This window comes from Talpa occidentalis, unplaced genomic scaffold, assembly GCF_014898055.3.
Source record: "Talpa occidentalis isolate TD23 unplaced genomic scaffold, MPIMG_talOcc4v2.1 talOcc4.15, whole genome shotgun sequence".
NCBI classification, from domain to species: domain Eukaryota; kingdom Metazoa; phylum Chordata; class Mammalia; order Eulipotyphla; family Talpidae; genus Talpa; species Talpa occidentalis.
Genome location: NW_023601543.1, coordinates 57,934,574 through 57,955,637, shown reverse-complemented (window position 1 = coordinate 57,955,637; position 21,064 = coordinate 57,934,574). Strand labels below are relative to the sequence as shown.

The window sequence follows — 21,064 nt, the reverse complement described above, 5'->3', positions numbered from 1 at the left end:
CGGGTTGTAAAACTGGCAGGAAGGTTATTTAGCTTTTTTTAAGCCTCATAGATTTTTTTTTAATGAGGCAACGTTGGTTGGTTTAGAAAACTATGTAAGTTTCAGGTATACAGCATTATTATAATTTGGCATCCATATAAAGACATGGAGTATATATACAGCCAAACAGTGCTTGATGACAAAGATATGTTCTGAGAAATGCATTTTAGGTGACTTTATAGTTACAAGAATATTATAGCGTGACTACACAAACCTAGCTGGTATAGCCAATGACACACCTAGGCTACAGTGTATAGCCCATCTGGACCACTACTGCATATGTGTTTCAGGTCATTAAGTGATAACACGGAATACTACTGGGCTAAAAGGAAAGATGAAACCTTGTCACTTGGGAAAACATGGCTGGGCCTTAAGGGTATTGAGTTAAGTGAATTAAATCACATTGTGAAATACAAGTATCACTTGATTTCATTAATATGTGGAATATTAAGAGACCACTTAACTTTAAGAGATTTTCATACATCATACAAAGAGACAGAGGAAAAATCAACAATTACAAGTGTCTACTCCATGACATCAGAGAAAAGTCAACTTCTAAAAACTTTGTTTTGACCCTACAATACTTCTATACGTTTCCATATGCTTTGCCCCCCTGCAGGTCCATACTTTCCTCCCATCTTCACCTGACCATCTTTGGCTAATCTTTCAAAAACCCTTATCAACACTATTCCTAAAGGAAACCTAGCAAAACAGCAGGCCACTCCTTCTAGGACTGGATCCCAGTCCCAGTCACATCAGAGACCCGCTGTTATTAAAGGCTGTGACTACAGCCTTTTGGAATTGGAAGACGTTACAGCTAATTTAGTTTGATTTCAACCCATTTCAAAGATGGTTAAGACTTATTAAACACAGAAAAATCCTAAATGGGTATTTAAGGGTCTGGAGCACCCACCCCAAAAGGGACGCTTAAGGAGTTTTCGCCTAGATTCTTTAACCCCTAAAGTCAGCGTCAAGAAACCAAAACAAAAGTCTGCTTCATTCCGCCTTGGTAAGACCGAGGTTAAAGCCCCCGGTACGGAGGTTTCCTCCCGACAGCGCCTGCGCAAGTCAGGACAGGCGAACTTGCCCCGACCCTGACGTTTCAGGTAGCCCCTCCCAATCCGGAACACAACGTGCAGTCAGCCAGTCCTGCCTTGACAGGCGTGACTCTGATCCAATAAGAATGGAGGGTTGAGTCCTGCGGAGCCAATGGTGTAGACGTGCCCATGGGACAGTGGAGGCGGACTCTGCCAGGAAACAAGAAGACAGGCCCAAGATGGAGGCAGCGGCAGCCGTAGCGGCGTGACAGGTGAGGGCGGGCCCGACAATGTTAGGATTTTGGGGCGATCGCCGGACACCTGCAGGGGGCCGGGGCCGAAAGCTCAGCTCCAGGGTGGCTGCGCTTCGGCCCCGGTGTCCCCGTCCGGAACCGGAGGAGTGGTTTGACCCGGGGCGAGACCATCGTCGACAGCGGAGGGGGGGGCGGTGGTGGGGAGACAGGGATAGAGGTGTAAGGTCGCGGGGGATGGTTTCGCCCGTCGCGTGTGGCAGCGCGCCTGCGCAGAGCCGGGAGGCCTTCGGTGGGCGGGGCCCAGCCGAATGGGCCCTGAGTTGCGGTGTGTTTTCCCAATGTTTCCTTTTAACCTTCTTAGGTATTTCGTGACCCTGCCTTACTCACTCACTCCGGGGAGTGCGTGAAAACGCGGCTCACCCCGCGCTCCCCTTATTCTGGATCAATGTCCAATCCACTAGGAGAATGTTTGAGGCTTCTCCCATTACCCCTCAATGATTAATATGTCTGTGGACTACCCACCCCCCCCCAATTGGTTGTCAGGGGGAGTTTTGGAGCCCTGCTACTTTACCCTCATTTATTTCACTTCTTCCATTAACCCTCACTGATTATTATGTCTGAAGCAGCCCCCCCACCATTGGTTGTCAGGGAGAGTTTTGGAGCCCCACCACTTTACCCCCATTTATTTCACTTCAACAATGTTTGGTGATGCACCATTATCTCGCTTTTCCCCATGACACTATCTGGTGCACCCGGTAATCCACTCTTCTCCCCACTATAGACCATACTGACTTCTTTTACATCTTCCTTGAGCATAGTGTCTGCTGAGCCCCTAGAAACTCCCATCACAGTCTGGTGACTCCCATTAGGCACCTAATACTTTGTGGGTCCACCATCATTACAGACAGGACTTTGGGATGCAGTATATGGTGCAGTCCTCATTTTCTCCAAATTAAGGGAAATAGCTCATCACCCTGCCTGTGACTCCTCCCTCACCACAGTCTTTGGTAAACCCCTTTGCCATTAAAAAGCCAGGATAGCCTGTTTGTGTCCATTATATGCCTGACAGCCCCTGAGCAGTGTGCTCACCGAGTCTCTTATACTCCTGTGTCCTCCAGGTCAGCACATGCTGCCTCCCCTTGTGTGTGTGAATTGTCTCCCTATCCCACCCCTCCTGCGGAGAATGTGAAACCTTGACACTTGGAAATTAGGCTACAGTGGGTTTCATGAAGCCTGAAGATTGACTTTTTTTCTGTCCCCTGCCATTTAGCTTTCAAACTATTGGTTTTGGTCCTTTGGATTCCTTCCCTTTCTTCTAGGAGCCCCATGGCACCTGCCCAGCCCCGCCTCAGCCCATCTTGACAAAGTCCTAGGCTCCATGGAGCCACCACGGGGACCCCCTTCCAACGGGGCGGAGCCATCCCGGGCAGTGGGCACTGTCAAAGTGTACCTGCCCAATAAGCAGCGAACAGTGGTAAGTCTGATGGGGGCAAAACTGGCGGGAGTGAGGATGGACCCAGTTGTTAAGTCCTGAATCTGAAGGGTGACTAGGGCTGGGAGAAGGCCTTCACAGAGGGATGGGAAAGTTGTCTGGGGTTTCTGTTGGGCACTGAGAATCCCCACATGTGCATACCCACACATACAGGTGACTGTCCGGGATGGCATGAGTGTCTATGACTCGCTAGATAAGGCCCTCAAAGTGCGGGGTCTCAACCAGGATTGCTGCGTGGTCTACCGGCTCATCAAGGGGTAAGTGTGGCATCCCTACCCCTGTGGGTGCCCAGCCTTCCATCCCCTCCTCAGAGCCCTTTGACTCCTTCTCCACTGCCCTGGAGTCTCCAGTGGTCTTACTTTAGTTCAGAGAATCAGTGAGTCTCTCCAGCCTTTGTTTCATTGCTTCCTTAGTTCATTAACCTGTAAGGTCAGCAACTCATTCTCTCCTTGCCCCCACTAAGGCCTCACCCTGCTGCAACACTTTCTCCAGGAGTTCACCTAGTTTGTTCCTTCACTACTCATCAGTTTGTCAGCCCTCTCCTTTCTGTTTCCCCATTCTCTGCTGAGTTGGACCTCCTGACCTTCCATATAGTCCTCTGTTCTGGGCTTCCTTATTATTTTTATCAATTCACACATTGCTTTCTGTTTGTTGTTTCAATGCCTGTTTCATCAGCCATCTTTTCAAGGACTTGCTTAGCACATCTGAGATTTAGTTATTTACTGCCTCATTTGCTCCTCACCTTGTGGTTAGGAATGTGGACTCTTCACAGCGTTCTGCCATTTATGATCCCCTGTGGCCTTGGTAAAGTCACTAGCCCTCTGAGCCTCGGTTTCCCCATCTGTAAAGTGGGGGCAAGGACAGTAACTAGTTCCTAGAGTTGCTGTGAGGAGAATGAAGCATGCCAGAGATTACTGCATGGATGGCACGCTGAGAGGGAGTTTGGGGGCTTCCCTCCTTCTTCATGGCCCCTGTCCACACTCCCACTCACTCCCTTCCATGCCTCCTATAGGCGAAAGACTGTCACAGCCTGGGACACGGCCATTGCCCCCTTGGATGGTGAGGAGCTCATTGTGGAGGTCCTCGAAGATGTCCCACTGACTATGCACAATTTTGTGAGTACAGGATGGATGGGGGGGCAGGTGGTAGGAGCAGGAGGGTCCTTAGCCAGGCCTCATCCTTTCCTCTTCTGTGGCAGCAGGTACGGAAGACATTCTTCAGCCTGGCCTTCTGTGACTTCTGCCTTAAGTTTCTCTTCCATGGTTTCCGCTGCCAAACCTGTGGCTACAAGTTCCACCAGCATTGTTCCTCCAAAGTGCCTACAGTCTGTGTCGACATGAGTACCAACCGCCGACAGTGAGCCTGGCCTGGGGTGGGTGGGGGGTGGGTGGCTGGGGGGGGGTGGGGCGGCTGAGGCCCAGTCATAATGTTCTTACAGACAGCTGACCCATTCTCCTTGTTCTACACCCTCAACACGCTCAAGGTTCTACCACAGTATCCAGGATTTGTCCGGAGGCTCCAGACAGCAAGAGACTCCCTCCAGCCAACCCCTGAATGAGCCACTAACCCCTCAGGGACCCAGGTAGGGATGTCTTAGCCAAAGGGCTGCTGTTGGGAGAAAAAGATCTGAAGGCTCCTATAGGCCCACAAGCTATACATTATTCATTAGTTTACTCAACAGTTATTTATTGAGAACCTGCAAGTGTGAGTAAGGGGATGGAGCTGTGGAATCTTGGGCAAGTCACCTAATCTCTCTGGGCATAGGTTTTCTCATCTGTAATGAGGGGAAAATGATATTCCTTACCATGTAGCATTCCAGTAAGGATTAAATGAGTTAAGATGTATCCAGATACATGTGTTACAGAATAAATTCCTCTTATTAATTATATATAGGGATAGATAGATAGGTGTTAATATATGATATAGATACATTAACTATATTACCATATCTGTATGTATACTGTAGATATCCAGCTTATTAATTCTTCCAGTATAAGCAGGCCTTTTAATTTTGAAATACATATTATCAATTTCCTTTTATTACTCCTTTATTGTAAGTATTCTAATACTACAGTATTTCTATTTGAAAATATATGACTGCTGTAAGGTATCATAAGTTTATAGAATATACATTTTATATGCCTATATTATATATTTTATAATGTCTGCAGGGTATGTTTATGTTGTTGTATGCATTTTGTTTAAAATATTTTCATGTAATATAGAATATACATTTTTATGTAATATATAAAATAGTAAAGTAGGACATTATGTTATTAACTGGTGTGTCATTACCCATGAATTTCATTTTTTTTTATTCTATGAATTTTATTTTAGGACAGTGAGGGGAACATTAAGAAATACTTTTATAACATTTTAATATATATAGCATATGTATAATGTGATATAATAATATATGTAACAGTTATAGGTTTATTTTAAAACACTGTCATTTTAATATCAGTGACATATATGGTGTATGGTTTGAATAGTGCACACAGCTATGCAGTATCATGTATTTTCTTTCCCTACTATCCGTGTGACTTGCTGTCCCTGCTCTAGGTCTTTGCTCAGATATCACCTCTCAGAGGATCCATTGACATCTCCAGTGACGCTTTCTGTCTCCTTATTTTGCTTTTTGTTTCCTTAATTGCAACTGTTCACCACTGAACATACTAAATAGTCTTTGTTTTTTATTTCTCTCTCTCCCTTCTGGAACATCAGCCCACAAGGGCAAGAACTTTTGTTTTGTCCACAGTTTTATTTCCACTACCAAAAGTGGTACTGGGCATGCAGCAGGCACTCAACAAATGTTTCCTAAGGGAATGGATAATAATAATGACAGTGGACACAGGCTCTGTGTGGGCTAAATACACATTTCCCAAGGGCAGTGGGAGGGATGGCTTGACTGGTTCTCCAGTTCCTGGGTCAGTGATTTCATGGCCTTTCCCCTGCCAGCCCCTGCACCCAGCACTGTGGCCCTGAGCACTTTCCCTTCCCTGCCCCGACCAATGCCCCCCTCCAGCGCATTCGCTCCACGTCCACCCCCAACGTCCATATGGTCAGCACCACGGCCCCCATGGATTCCAGCCTCCTCCAGGTTGGTGTTGAGGGGGGCTGGGCTGGGGATGCCCTGGGCAGAGGGGAGTGCCTTTCCTGTTGGCCCCCACATCTTCTCTGATACCCTCCCTCTTCTTCCAGCTTACTGCCCAGAGTTTCAGCAATGATGGTGAGCATCCCTGCCTGCACCCTGAGCCCCCCACCCTGGCCCACTTGCCTCCACTCACATCCTTTCCACCACCGTAGCTGCTGGTGGTAGAGGTGGTGGCGATGGAGTCCCCCGGGGGAGCCCCAGCCCGGCCAGTGTGTCCTCAGGGAGGAAATCCCCACATTCCAAGTCCCCATCAGAGCAGAGGGAGCGGAAGTCCTTGTCTGAGGAGAAGAAGAAAGTGGTAAGCTCCAGGGGGATCTTTTAAGGGGGGGCACCACAAATGGTGTGATGAGGGATATGGGCAGCCCCTGAGATACTGCCCATGTGGCCCACAGAAAAATCTGGGGTACCGGGACTCAGGCTATTACTGGGAGGTGCCACCCAGTGAGGTGCAGCTGCTGAAGAGGATTGGGACGGGCTCCTTCGGCACGGTGTTTCGCGGGCGCTGGCATGGTGACGTGGCCGTGAAGGTGCTCAAGGTGGCCCAGCCCACAGCTGAGCAGGCCCAGGCCTTCAAGAACGAGATGCAGGTGCTCAGGTGAGACTGCGCCTGGGTGCAGAGGGGGATGGGCTGGGGAAAGGCCGAGCTGGGGACTTGCTGCACTTTACCTGGGCTTGTGTTGTGCTCTAACCATCCTCCTAAGTTGTTTCCGCATCAAGGATGCCCCTGCCCCCTGGGAGATAGGTATGTGTAGAGGACCTCTGATGTTATTGTTTGTGTTTGGGTTAACATTGATATTAATTAATGACTCTGCTTCCAAAACATGGTCTTCTTGTTGGCCTGCTGTGAAGTGGGTGTGACCAACCATAGGACATCTGTGTCATTGCATGCACTGGCATGTTAGCTACCCCACCAGTAAGGCTGGCATCCTCCTTCACCCTCCCACTCCTGCTGCAACCGCATCATCAGCACTGTTAGTTGCATTGCATCCTTGTTACTAATCAGTTATAATAATGTCATCGATTAAAGAATCATAACCATAATTTAGTCATGGTTTGATGATTGTAGTTGCTTTGCTGAATATATTGTTAATACTGTATTAATGCATTTGCGCTGAGAAGCCTGGGTGTTCCCTTCTGAACACTGGAGTTACTCTTCCTCCCCAGTCCCCCGTGTGGGCTCCCCCTGGCTGGTGGGTACAGCTGTGTCACACCGTTAATGTTATCATAATCTCTTGTGGTGGTTTCATGTTTATCCTCATAATGGATGCCACACGAAGAAAACTCTTACTCTCTGTTCCCCTCTGTGAAATGGCAGTGACTTGAGCGTGCCATTCTGTGCCTTCCCTGATGATGTTAACCTTGACCTTACCCCTGGAAGCAAGTGCACGTGCTCTGTTGTCAGTTCTGACAGCAAAATGGCAGAGCAGCGTTGATGCCACCTGCATCATAACTGTAATTAATACTTCTACAAGGAACAAGGGCTTTCTTCTAATCAGGGTGGCTCTCCTCCTATGCAGTGGTGCCGTGAGGTAGGCCCAGCTACTTAGCAATAAAACGGAGAGTGAAACTGTCGGTGCTTGTTTGTGTCTGGTACTGTTGTAAGTGCCTTGCAGCTGATTTACTCACTCCTCCCAACACCCCTCTCAGGTGTTACCAGATAATTATAATTAATATAACTTTCCAAGTTTTATAGCTGGGGAACCTGAGACACAAAGAGGCAAAATGTCCTCCTTACGGTTGTGCAGTGAGTACCTGGGAAAGCCTGGATTAAAACCCAGGATCTAACTTGTAGCCAAACCCCAAGCTTTTTACACCTAAGCCCCTCATGATTAAGAGTGGATTATCACATGTCACTAGTATTTGTACCTGGCATCTTGTCAATATCATGCTGATACATCTGTGAGGGAGGAAGTTTGGCATTGTACTTTCTCGCCTATAAAAGGGTCACAGGCCCAGGTCATGGTCAGGGGTAGCGGTATGTGGGTGTTAGATGGTAAAGATACTGTTGGTGGCAGAGTGACAGGGACCTGCTTGTGTTGGGAGACTTCGATGAGGAAGCTCGAAACATAAGCCCCCAGCACAGAATCAGCCCAGCAAACATATCCTACAAATACATTGAATCTGACCAGTCTCACCCTGAGCCTCCCCAGACAGAGTAGAAGTAATAGCAGAGGCAGCAGTAAATGGCGCCACAGCTGAAGCTCAGAAGTTGCTCGTCCTCCCCAACTCCCTCCCTGACACTGCCTTCCCTGCTGCAGGAAGACACGCCACGTCAACATCTTGCTATTCATGGGCTTCATGACCAGGCCGGGATTTGCCATCATCACACAGTGGTGTGAGGGCTCCAGCCTCTACCACCACCTTCACGTGGCTGACACACGCTTTGACATGGTCCAGCTCATCGATGTGGCCCGGCAGACTGCCCAGGGCATGGAGTGAGCAGACTCCTAGGCACTAGGGAGGGGGCTGGGGTGGGGAAATGAGGTAACCCCCAGCCAACTGGCCATCTGCTTCCACCCCCACAGCTACCTCCATGCCAAGAACATCATCCACAGAGATCTCAAGTCTAATAGTATCTACCTGTCCCTGCAGCGGGGTGGGATGAAGGCCTGGAGCAATGGCTCTTGTGAGAAGCTTTCTGGAGACCAACAGGGAGGGGCACATGTGGCATAGTCCCTGCCGGACGGCAGAGCTGTGGCTGGTGAGGGGCTTTAGTGGGGGGTCTCTTGGGCAGGAGAGTCAGCTGTGGCTGGTTCAGATGCTGGTCTTGGGGAGCTCTGGTCAGGGTCTGAGGTGTTATAGTTTAGAGGGCATACAGGGTGTTCCTGATCAGGGTCACAGGTATGGTGGGCCTGGGTGCTATTAGAGGGGCTGTCTGGCCAAGAGTCACAAGGAGGCCAAGTATAGGGACATTCATTAGAGCTTTCTACCCGAGTCTAGGTTGTGGCTAGTGTAACATTGGGGGCTTCTGGTCAGGGTCAGAGGAGTGACTGATGGGGGAGGGTTGATGGGAGCCTCCCAGTCAGGCTGAGAGGCATGGTTGTTGGGAGACCCTGTACTGGCCCTTGACCCTGGTGGACATCTTCCTACACGAGGGGCTCACAGTGAAGATTGGTGACTTCGGCCTGGCCACAGTGAAGACGCGGTGGAGCGGAGCCCAGCCCTTGGAGCAGCCCTCGGGTTCTGTGCTATGGATGGTGAGTTGTGCCAGGGTGGGCCGGGGGTATTTAGGGATGTGGGCTGCTGGGCTGGGACATGGTGGGCTGAGAGGGGATGGGACTGCCTGTGCTGGGTGTGTCTCGACTGCTTATCTTTTGCCTCGTGAGCATGGCCCTGAGTTGCACTCTGTTGGCCAGTGGTTCTGAGATGATGGGCTAGCCATTTGTGACCACTGCTGTCTCCTTGTCTGGTCTGACCTATTGAAGGCGGCTGAGGTGATCCGTATGCAGGACCCGAACCCCTATAGCTTCCAGTCAGATGTCTACGCCTATGGGGTCGTGCTCTATGAACTCATGACCGGCTCGCTGCCCTACAGCCATATTGGCAGCCGTGACCAGGTGAGCCACACACCTTACCCACAAACATTCCTCAGCCTCTTAAACCCCAGATCTTCTCCTTTGCCAGATGAAGAATGCCATACTTCCCCCAGAATCCCCACATATTCTGGGCTGAAAACCCAAAGTTCCCATAAAGGCCAGAATCTCCTGAATTCCCTTACCCAAAGTCCCTCTATGTCCCAAAATTCCCAGAAGTCCTCTGGACCCCTCGATACATGCAGTCCTCTGGCCTGGGTATACAAAGTCCTCCAAGTCTCCAAAGCCTAGAATCTCATTTCTTCCAGAAATAGACTCCCTTGATGTGTCTGGAATACTCACAGGTGCCTGCAAGCGTTAGGCCTGGGGCATCCAGCAGGTATCACACTACTCCAGGGCCCAGACTCACTTCTCTGGATTCAAGGCCAGCAGTCTCCCAGGCTTTCAGAAATCTAGGCTCTAGATGGTAATAATCTTAGGTCCCTGAATACTCACGGCCCTATAGGACCTATGAACCCATAGTCCTGTAGGTCCCAGACCCTCACAGAAATTTAAGTGCTTGAGGGTCATAATTTAGCTCCCCCCAGACCTAGAACTTCGTGTTTCCTCCAAACTTGGTACTTTCCAGGCCTTTAAGCCCCTCAAACCCCCTAGAAACCTGTGGACCCATAATTTTCTGGGCACCAGAAAAGTCCTTTACTTCCCCAACCTTAAATCCCTCTCCTAGCAGAGAATCCTCCCAAGTCCTCAGAGACCAGATTCCATGGATCCACAAGATATCCACAATTTTCCAGACCTCAGTACCCAGAATACTCCAGTTCCCAAAAGGAGCTACCCAAGACTTTGAAGACCCAGAATTCCCTGGGCCTCCCAGCCCAGACCACTTCATTTCTGTTGCCCTTCCCCAGATAATCTTTATGGTGGGCCGTGGCTATCTGTCCCCGGACCTCAGCAAAATCTCCAGCAACTGCCCCAAGGCCATGCGGCGCCTGCTGTCTGACTGCCTCAAGTTCCAGCGGGAGGAGCGGCCCCTCTTCCCCCAGGTGGGCTAGGGAGGAGGGCTCTGGGATGATGATTCCCAGGTGCGAGTGTGGAGGACCACGTGTTCTAAGGCCCAGGGGGGAAATGGGGGGAGCAGGGAGAGTGAGTGAGTATGTGTGTGTGTGCACGCACGCGCATCCCCCCCATCAGGCTCTGGTGTTGGAATACCGGTAGGGCTCCAGATACCCCACCTCACCTGCCCCTGCCCCCAGATCCTGGCCACGATTGAGCTGCTGCAGCGGTCACTCCCCAAGATTGAGAGGAGTGCCTCGGAACCCTCCTTGCACCGCACCCAGGCTGATGAGTTGCCTGCCTGCCTGCTCAGCGCAGCCCGCCTTGTGCCTTAGGCCCTGCTCCCGGCCACCAGGGAGCCAATCTTCAGCGTGCTACAGCTAGGAACCCTGCTTACCAACCAATCAAAGGCCTGTTTCTACCCTGATACTGCCTCAGGATAACCCCATCCCCACCCTGGGAGATGAGAGGGTTCCTAATTGCTTTTCTAGTCCCTCTGGAATTGGGGGAGCCCCCAAAACTGAGATCCCCTGCCTCCACAATTTGGTTTCCTCTTGCCTCTGAGGATACTTATAAATTTGGGGTCTCCTCCATCTCCAATGGCTGTGATTTGGGGCAGCCAGGTTCCACTCAGAACTTTGCCTGATGTGCCTTCCACTGGATTTTTGGGGTCCCCAGCACCCCATATGGATTTGGGGGCTCCTGCCCCACCATTGAAGGACTACTCTGTTAAACAAATTCTGGGCCTTTGCTTGTTTATTTTGCTTCCCGACTCTTCTCATGGGGTTCAGAGCCGCTGAGGGATGGGGGTGTGTCCAGGCAAGGAGTGGGGGGTGGGGGGAGTGCGGACCACACAAACAGCGCCACTGCACGCATCACCACAGGCGGCACGATGAACGAGGACCACATATGCCAAGCACGGCACAAAAGGAGGCCACGTCAGTCACAGACACAGACATCACGGCAAAGGTGGGAAGTAGGGGACCACTGGCCTTCCATGTGCAAAGGACTTTGGGAGGATGGTTGGGGTTTGCATATTTAAAGACAGCTGTCAAGAGGCAGGAAAGTGGAATGGGGGTCCCTGGGAGAACTGAGGGGTCCTAGCAGTGGGAGGAGCTCCTCCCTGTGTGTGGAAAGGGGGTTGGTGTGTGTGTGAAGAGCGATCCTGTGGGACTGGGTGGTGGCATCTGAAGAGGTGGATCTCCAGAGGGATGGGAGATCCATGGAAAGAGATTCAAAGGTGAGGGCGTTGAGGATTTGGGGACCCAGTGTGCTTGAGAGATCTGGGACCAGCAGTAGGAGTTTCCAGGGACTTCAGGGCTCCAGGAGGAGACTAAGTGGTGTTAGTGCCAGAATGGGTTGCCTGGTATTTAGGAGCTTCCAGGAAGGAAATTCAGCTGGGATTTAGAGTGGGTCTGTAGGAATTTGGAGGTTCTAAAATTGAAACTGTAGGTCTTGAGGTGACCAGGAGTGGGACGCTAAAGGACTTGGGAATTCCAAACGTGAGAATTGGATTTAGGACCAGGAGTGCGGTTTCCCAAGGGACTTGGGCATTCTGAGGAGTGAGAAGAGGGATCTTGGTGAACCAGGAGAGGACTTCTCAAGGGATTTGGAGATTCCAAAAGTGAGAAATGGATTCAGGGCCCAGAGAGGGTTTGCCCAGGGATTTGGGGGTTCTCAGGGTGGGGTGTCAGTCGGAGAAGAGGCTGGCGAAAGACTTCCTCAGGCTGCGGATGGTCTCAGCTTTCACCTCGTCCTGGCTAAGGCTGGGCCTGGGCGGGGCTGGCTCTGGAAGGTTGAAGGCATTGGTCAGAGACTGGGATTTGCTAGAGAGAGACAAGGTGGAGGCATGGGAGGAAGGGGGGGAAGAGGAAGGGAGGAAGGGGAGAGAAACACAATGTTACCCCAGGCCCGGCCCCAGCCCTGCCCCTCTGGTCCTGGGGCTGTGCCTCTGACCCTCCCACCCACCAGTGGGAGGGTTCTGAAGGGTTCTGAACTCTGAAGGGTTTTTAGACTGTCGGGGACACCCTGGATCAGGCTAGGAGAACTTGGATCCAGAGTGAAGAAGTCTGGGATTTAAGGGAAGAGTCCTGGGCTGAATCTTCTCATCAACCTCTAGGCTAGGCTGCGAGGAGTCTGATAAAGAAGGTGAAGATGAGGGAAGAGGTTTCCAGTGTGAGGATGAGCTACCTAGAAGGGAGGTGTGGGGGGCATATCTAAGGGAGCACCATTGGGTGGGACAGGAAGGACTTGAGCTAGGGTGGGGGGAGGTCTGGAATGAACCAGAAGAGGCAACGGTGTGATGATTTGGGAGGAGGCTGAGATGTACCAGAAAGGACCCTAGACTGAGAATAGGATGAGGGCTGGGGAGGGTGAAGTGACAAAGAGGACTGTTAATTGGGCCAGGAGGAATTTGGGGGATCAGTTGGGAGGAGTCAGGTTGGGTGAGTCTGACAGGGAAGCCTCTGGGATGGGCAGAGGAGCCTTTGGTGGCAAGGGAGATGCCGAAGTAGTGCCATGGGATGCCTGGTCTGAGAGGAGGGGACTTCTCAGGGCCTAGTGAGAGGAATCCGAACTGATTTCTTAGGATTTCCTTGGGATTCTGGCATGGAATGTTGGATGGAAGGAGAAGGGCCCGGGATGGAGGGAGAAGGGCCAGGGATGGAGGGGAGGCACCTCTGGATGGGAAGGATCATAGCCTGGGGAAGGGAGGACTCTGACTCAGACTGGAGAGTGCCCCCTCGACCCCCAGTCTGTGGAGACTGGGACTTGAGGCTGCCTTCCTGGTGCAGGAGCCCGCTTTGTGAGCAGCTAGGAGAGGGCTGCTGTGGAGTCCCCTTACTTGAGCTGGGGGTGCGGGGGTCCCCCGGCAGCAGCGGTGGCAGGTGGCGGCACATCCTGGCTGGGTTTCTGGGCCAGCTGTGGCTTGGCGGGACGTCCAGCGGGGCCTGGGCCACTGGGCCGCGGCTGCTGCGTGGTGGGTGGCCCAGTGCGTGGCATGGGACCCGCCTGGCTAGCCTGGCGAGTGGGGCCTGCAGGACCAGGAGGCTTCTGGGGCGGGCCCTGGCGCTGTTGGCCACCAGGCGGCGCTCCTGAGGCCTTTGGCGGAGCCTGACCGGAGACTGAAGTCTGGCGTGTAGCCTGTGGGGGGCCCGCCTGGCGCTGGGGTGATGGGGAGGCTGGGGGACGGGCTGCAGGAGGTGCCCCGGGTCCTCCCGCCACTGGCCGGGATTGGCGGCCTTGACCCTGGGTCAGCTGTGGGGCCTGGGATGCAGGCTGCTGAGGCGCTGATGTGGGACTTGGTAGGCGCTGGGGCAGGGGGCTGCCAGCTGGGGGTCCAAGACCGGAAAGGTGCTGCTGGCCCTGTGGGGGCGGGCGCTGCTGCAACGGAGGTCCTTGGCGTTGGGGCCCTGGGCCAGGCTGTGGAGGGCCGCCTGAGGGAGAGAGAGCACACACACAACACGTGTGAGAGAGCAGCTGAACGGAGGGGGCAGAGGGGGCTGCTGCGTAGGCGGGGCGAAGGAAACCGTCCCTCACTTACCCTGTGGAGGTGGTCGTTGCTGAGCCGGGGGCCCAGCAGACTGCTGGGAGGTCTGGCGGCCCAAGGGCAGGGCTCCGGGGGATGGAGTCTGCACCAGAGAAGGGGGCAGGAGAGGTTAAAAATAGTTACCAGCTGGAGCATCAGCCAATCAGAGCGGCAGGGTGTTGCCACATTTGTGGCTGAGCTGAGGGGACATCAAGGGGTGGGGACCAGTTCCCAGGGTAGGGATGTGGAGGCACTCAGGGGAGTCAGGGTAGCAACTACTTATTTTTTTTTTTAAACAATCGGTAATTGCCATCACTTGGGTGATGGTGAGGCTTGGCTGCTGATCAGCTCTGATAGAGCATGACCAAGGGCTGCTCATCTGCCACAGCCCCCTCCCCCAGGGCCCACCCCAGGCCCAGGCTCTGCCAGGGGCTGACCTGGCTGTGAGAGCCCCTGCCTGGGGAGGCGTCCCGCTGCTGCTGCCGCTGCCTGGGCAGAGCCTGGGCCATCTTGTTGATCACCAGCTCTACAATGAGCTGCTTGTCTTCATCCTGGTGGTCACCGATGAGCGGCATGGAGGAGCCCACCACCTAGGGGAGGACAAGAGAGCCATTTAGGAGAGAGGCAGAAAGGACATGTGATGTTGACAGTAACCAAATGTTTTAAGTTGGCAAAAGGCAACATCCTGGCTGGGATGGATGAGCTGCAGAGGAGATGATCTTCCGTCTGAGAGGCGTTGGTTTTTGCACTGGGAGGAAGGCTGGTCTTTTGCAAGATACCTGACAGTCTAAGAGGTGCTCAGAGCAGGGCTCTCGTTAGGGCCTTCCACCAAATCCGGCCGCCATCCCTTTTTACGTGGCACCAAACTAAGGATGAGTTTTACACTTTTTGACAGTTGGAGATTTCATGATACTTGAGATGTACATGAAATTTAAATCCCTGTGTCCATAAGCAAATGTTTATCTAGTAACACAGCCGCGCTTATCTGTTTACATGTTGGCTGTGGCTGCACTGGGGGAGTTGAATAGCTGCAGCAGAGACTACATGACTCACCCAGGTAAAATGTGTGCTGTCTGACCCTTGACAGAAAATGTTTGCAAAACCCCAATTTATAGTTTGCTAGATGCTTTATCCTTTACAAAGAACTTTGTGGTTTACGTGGTACTTTACATGTAGTTTACAAAGCCCCCTGCCCTTTACAAAGCGCTGTGGGATATATGGTGTGTTTAGACTTAGAAAGTGTTTTTCAAAGGGTGCCTTTGTTTACAAATGATTTACCATGGATAAAACAGTCCTATTTACCAATCAGTCTGGATTTTCAAGGCATTTTACAGCTGATAAACTGCTTACTGTTTACCAGGGGCACCACTGTTTACAAAGAACTTTAGAATGTTGAAAGTGCTTTGCCTCCATAACAAGGACTTCCCAGTTTAGAGTTCCCTTTTCAGTTTATAAAGCCCTTCGCTCATTACCAAACACTTCCTAATTTATAAGGTACTTTACAGTTTACAGAGTGGTTTGGTTTCAATCGCCACTCTTTATTATAAAGTACTTTATAGTTTAGAAAGTGCATTGCCATTTGCCAAGGACCTTTCAGCTCACACAACACTGTAAAGCTTGCTGAGTGCTTTGCCATTCACCAAGGCGTCTCAGTTCACAGAGCACTTTACAGTTTATAAAGTATTTTGCCAGGCTGTCCCAGTTCTCCAGGCACTTTACAGTTTACTACAGACTTTGCCATTTGCTAAGAACCTTCTGGGCCAGAGGTTCCTCTGAAGAGAGTGCTTGACAGTTTACAGAGCATTATTGCCACGCACCTGCTCCTCCCTCTGTGCCCCCACCAATCCCCGGGTGCACCCACCTCAATGATGTGGTCCCTTCCATCTTTGCCATGCAGTGCTTCCACTGCGCAGATGTCCAGTCCCCCAAAAATCTCTGAGCATGTATCCACCCACAGCTTGTACCTGACAGGACATGGGACAGGGAGACCTGTCAGTTCCTGGTCTGGGTGGCCACACTCCACCCTCACTTCCCTGCCCAGCCTTAGCTCAGGCTGCCCACCTGTCAGACATCGCAATCTGCTCCAGCATTGCAGAGCCAGTGTTGGTCTTCCAGTTCCCTGACACTGACGTCCTCCTGGGGGACAAAAGAAGAGAGGCTCAGGGGAGCCTGGGCTGCATGGTGCAGCCCCCCCACCCCGGGCGTCATTCTCTCCACTCACATGTAGGCCTTGTAGTTCTGCCCTATCTTCTGGACACGCACGTCATATTTGGCATCGATGAAGGGCTCGGCAGTGGCATACGTCTTGGTCAGTGCCACAACGCTTGCGATGTCCTGGAAGTCATGCTGGTTGTCCACTTTGACCTGTGGGAGTGGGGCAGGGATCAGGGCCTGGTCATATGGGGCAGCAGTGGGTAGCGGGGTACCTCAGGGTGGGGGTGCATGCAGATGATGCAGGTGAGCTGAGGACTCAAAACCTTGGCATTCAAGCATGCATAGTGTGCGTCTCCTGGTGTTTGTTTGTACACACACAATGCTGGGCGCATACACCTCCGCAGCATACTGAAGGCCATTGACTCACTTTCAGTGGGTAAGTCGTATGGTGTGTGACTTACATTTCAATAAAGCCATGGGGAAGTTGAGTGTCTATACAGACAGTACATACAGATGGGCACCCAGACACAAAATCAGCTGAACACAGTATACAAACATACACAAGCATGGACACATATGTACAAATTACAAGTCTGCCTTCTACATTAGACAGTGACAAAATTAGGTAGGAGGTATACAGGGCCCCAAGACCCTTGAATGCAAAATATGTTGTGTGTGCCCAACGTAGAGGTGTTCAGGTACACACACACACACAATGCAACAGGATGCATAAAACTGGCTGAATGTACAGAGGAAATTGGGCCAACAAAGTCAACTGAATGTAAGGGGGGAAATACAAAAAAGATAAAGAATACAACAAGACGCATCCTACAGGATTACTGGTGTGCACTGGTGGGATATATAGGCACACCTCCGCATGCACAATCCATGTCAGGAGCATGCGCCCTTTACAAGTGCACATGGACACCCCGCCAGGGAACTCACCTTGCCCATCCCAGAATGCGCATGCCCCATCTTCACAACCACAGGGTATGTTGTGCTGCTGAGCTGATAGGATGGAAAGGCAGTTGATCAGGGCAGGAGGGCCGATTGCCAGGGTGGGGGTGGTGCTTAGGGGCACCCGTCCAGCGGGAGCCACATTATGAGCCATTTCCCAGAAAAGGTGGGTCAGAGACAGGCTGGGACTGGGGCTCACACAGCACCTCTAAGGCCAGAATTGAACCCAGAGCTGTGCCTGTCCCTCCCTCTACCACCCAGACTTCCCACCTCTGCTTTCCCAGGCAGAGACATGTGATTGGGCGGTAGGAGGGGGACTTTGCGGAAAAGGGAAAGTTTGTTTTTACAATGATGGATGATAGAGGAGTGAGTGTGTGCATGTTGCATGCACAGGGTGTGGTGGTGAGCATGTAGCAACTGGATCCCTCAGCTAGCTTTGTATGTAAGCCTCGTCTGCATACACATACAACACACACACACACACACACACACACACACAGAACTCAGATCTATTCAGCCAAACCCAGAGATACTCACGCAGGTTGAGACCCACAGGACGGAGACAACGATGAGCAACACAGGCTGCAGAGCCCAGCTCACTCTGGCTGCAGAGACCCACCCAGTCATTCATCCAGCCAGGTACTCAGGCACACGAGCCCCCTCTCCTAGCCCAAACCCATACACCAGTTAGAGGGAAACACATCACGAAGGCTCAGCCACGCATACAGAGGCATAGCCCTCAGCGGCACACAATGGAATTGGGCAGTGTCCACACTGCACCCACAACACTCAGACACACACGCAACACTCCTGGCACACGCACAATAGACAAAAAGGCCCACAGCACCTAGAGTGGTACCCACACTCCTACATATTCACATGACCCCAGAGACCCACCCACGCCCCTAAGCAAGCTAAAAGTCCATCTAGGGAGACATACCCCCTGCTTGCCATGCTCCATCTACCCGCCACACCCACAATCCTCCGCCTACAGACCACACTCCTGGGTGTGTGCACATGCACATTCAGGGGACATACCTCAAGTGTTTGCCCAGCCTGAGCCAGGGTAGAGGGGACTGAGTTAGCCGAGCCCAGCCCCACATCACACAGGCACGTGGGGCTGCATCCCTCCTCCGCTGTGGGGTAGAGATGCCATTCCTTTCCCGGAGGGGCGGCTGGGGCGGCTGCAGTTCCCGACAGGCACAGGAAGCAGGCTTGGGGGTGACCGACTGACCTTCAGACCTCGCCCTCCCTCTGCACTCCCACCTTCCTCATTTCCCAGATGACTAGCGTCATGATGGGGCACTGTTGGGACAGGGGATCCGGGATCCTCTCGCTGGCTTTCCAGATAAACAACACTGAGGCTGCGGTGACATTAACTCCCGGGCACATCGCCTCTGACTGAGGTGAACAGCACATCCGCGATCGCGTGTGGAGCCCAGAGCTGCTGTACGGGAGCAGACACACAACTCCCACAAGCAACACAAATTGAGAAAGTACTTTACAACTGACAGACTGCTTTGGAATCAATCACGCCACTCTTTATCATAAAGTGCTTTATAAAGTGCCATTTGCCAAAGACCTTTCAGCTCACACACACACTGTAAAGCTTGCTGAGTGCTTTGCCATTCGCCAAGGCGTCTCAGTTCACAGAGCACTTTCTAGTTTACCAAGTATTTTGCCAGAGCTGTCCCAGTTCCCAGGCACTTTACAGTTTACTACAGACTTTGCCATTTGCTAAGAACCTTCTGGGCCAGAGGTTCCTCTGAAGAGAGTGCTTGACAGTTTACAGAGCATTATTGCCACGCACCTGCACCTGCTCCTCCCTCTGTGCCCCCACCAATCCCCGGGTGCACCCACCTCAGTGATGTGGCCATGTGATGCTTCCACTGTGCACATGTCCACGGGGCTACTCAAGACCCTCAGGGCACACGTACCCCACAGAGAGGAACATGTGCCACCTCCTGGCACACACACAACTCTCAGAGGCAAAAACATTCTCTCCCCCAGGTTTCTGGGCACCCCTTTTCATGAATCCTTCTTTTCTCCTCTCGACCTGAGCCTGAACACAAGCTGTTTGTGTGTGTGCCCCATGTGTGCATGTAGAGTCTGCACCCTGGGATCGCCTGGAACCCAGCGTTTCCATCTTGGCCTCTCTTCCTAAGGTCAAGCAGGGCCCCAGGCAGGTCACTTGAGCCTGCTCTGGGTCTCAGTTTCCCGATCTGTACAAAAGACAGAAGCAGACCCATGCATTTGGTGTGGAGGGGGCACTGTCACACTCTGCACACCCCAGCTGGGCTCACAGCAGCCCCGATGATAACGCACACAGCCGGACACCCTCCATGAGACCCTAGCACTTTCCAAACCTGCACAAGAACCCAGACCCACACGTCCCCTCACAGGCAGACAGGCAGCAGAACTCTGCTGACTCAGGTTTCGTAGTCACGGAGTGGCGTCAGAGCAGGGTCAGTGAAGGGCTGCCTGAAGCAGGACTTTCCCTTTTACGCCCACTTCTCCTTGGCCCTGCCACTGACTCAGCCCCTGTCTCATTCACTCTTATTCCCCGACTTTCACAATCACCTTGGAATTTCTGGCTTACTTGCCCCCCACCTTGGCTAGTGCCCCCATCACAGTCATTTCTTCACTGTCATTCCTGGGCAGGTCACTCACCCAATGTGCGTGTCTGGGTTTCCTTATCCAGATAATGAGAATAGGAACAGTCTCAATTCACAGCGACATCACCAGAAACAGATCAGTTACTTGGGGGAAAATGCTCAGCACAGTGAGTGTCTGGCATGCAGGAAGCGTCAATCTTCAAAAAAGTGTTGGGGGGCCTCCCAGATGGCGCAGCGGGTTGAGCATGGGTTCGATTCCCAGCCAGTCAGGGAGATACCCACATGGTGTGACAGACCTCTCCTGTCTCACCCGCTGCTCCCTTCAGCAGTGTATTTCAGTCAGTCTGCCTGTTCTGTTCCCCGCTCTATCTCTGGTGAATCCTCTCACCCTCCTGTGCCTCTAACCTGTACCCCAGTTCTTGTATAAATAAATAAATCTCAAAAAAAAAAAGATGAGTAAACTAACACATGAATAAAAAAAAGAATTTAAAAAAGTGTTGGGCACCATTTTTTTTTTAATAGAGGCATGTTTTACTTATTTATTTATTTGTTTGTTTGTTTTATACATGCACTGGGTACAGTCAGAAGCGCGGGAGGGTGAGAGAATTCACCAGAGCCAGAGCGGGAGCAGAGCAGGCAGAAGGACCGAAGTACACTGCTGAGGGGAGCAGCGGGCGGCAGGAGAGGTCTGCGCGCCATATGGGACCCTCCTCCGGTGGCCGGGGAGCAGCCGGGGATCGAACCGGTGCCGCAGAGGCTGCGGGCAGCTTCGCAACCCAGCGCTCAACCGCTGCGCCACGGGGAGGCCCTGGGCACCATTATTTTTATTGGTGTAGCACCCTTTCATTAGCCAACATTTATTACCAAGGAGGTCATGGGACTGACTGTGATATACTTACAAAGATTTTAGAACAGTGCCCCACACCTAATGAACACTCTCTAAGCGCTGCTGGTTTGGTGGTGGTGGTGGTGGTGATTAGGCTGACTTACCTGAGATAATGAAACTAATTAACAGGGAGGTCTTAGAGACTGAATAAGATACTTTACACAAAGTCTTTAGGCAGGGTACACAGTACGTGCTCAATAAGTACTGCTATCATTGCTGCCACCATCACTATGGTCCGTCCTCCCTGAACTAAGAAAGGTATCCAATAACCCTCAGAGCCCTTTCCCAGGACCCCAGGAAGATTCAGGCAGCATCTGGAAGCTGGTGGGCAGGGATTGCCTCACCCCAACCCCCACTAGGGCCG

The 21,064-nt window shown here is 52.0% G+C and overlaps 2 protein-coding genes across 2 annotated transcripts in view; one reads left to right on the top strand and one right to left on the bottom strand.

Moving 5' to 3' along the window:
• Positions 1-1,290: 1,290 nt before the first annotated feature.
• On the top strand, positions 1,291-11,336 carry ARAF (A-Raf proto-oncogene, serine/threonine kinase). Its single transcript, XM_037512459.2, has 16 exons — positions 1,291-1,348; positions 2,650-2,804; positions 2,976-3,079; positions 3,835-3,937; positions 4,024-4,178; positions 4,306-4,404; positions 5,781-5,922; positions 6,024-6,051; positions 6,129-6,274; positions 6,369-6,571; positions 8,235-8,411; positions 8,502-8,548; positions 9,055-9,173; positions 9,402-9,533; positions 10,418-10,552; positions 10,763-11,336. The coding sequence occupies exons 2-16, from the start codon at positions 2,709-2,711 to the stop codon at positions 10,895-10,897; spliced, it is 1,821 nt and encodes a 606-aa protein (XP_037368356.1). The 5' UTR covers positions 1,291-1,348; positions 2,650-2,708; the 3' UTR covers positions 10,898-11,336.
• SYN1 (synapsin I) overlaps positions 11,303-21,064 on the bottom strand; it is a 43,783-nt gene continuing 34,021 nt past the window's right edge. Inside the window, 8 exon segments of the mRNA XM_037512453.2 lie at positions 11,303-12,388; positions 13,405-13,996; positions 14,104-14,191; positions 14,526-14,678; positions 15,950-16,052; positions 16,150-16,224; positions 16,310-16,452; positions 17,188-17,250. Coding sequence (XP_037368350.1) covers positions 12,253-12,388; positions 13,405-13,996; positions 14,104-14,191; positions 14,526-14,678; positions 15,950-16,052; positions 16,150-16,224; positions 16,310-16,452; positions 17,188-17,250 — 1,353 coding nt within the window. The 3' untranslated portion in view covers positions 11,303-12,252.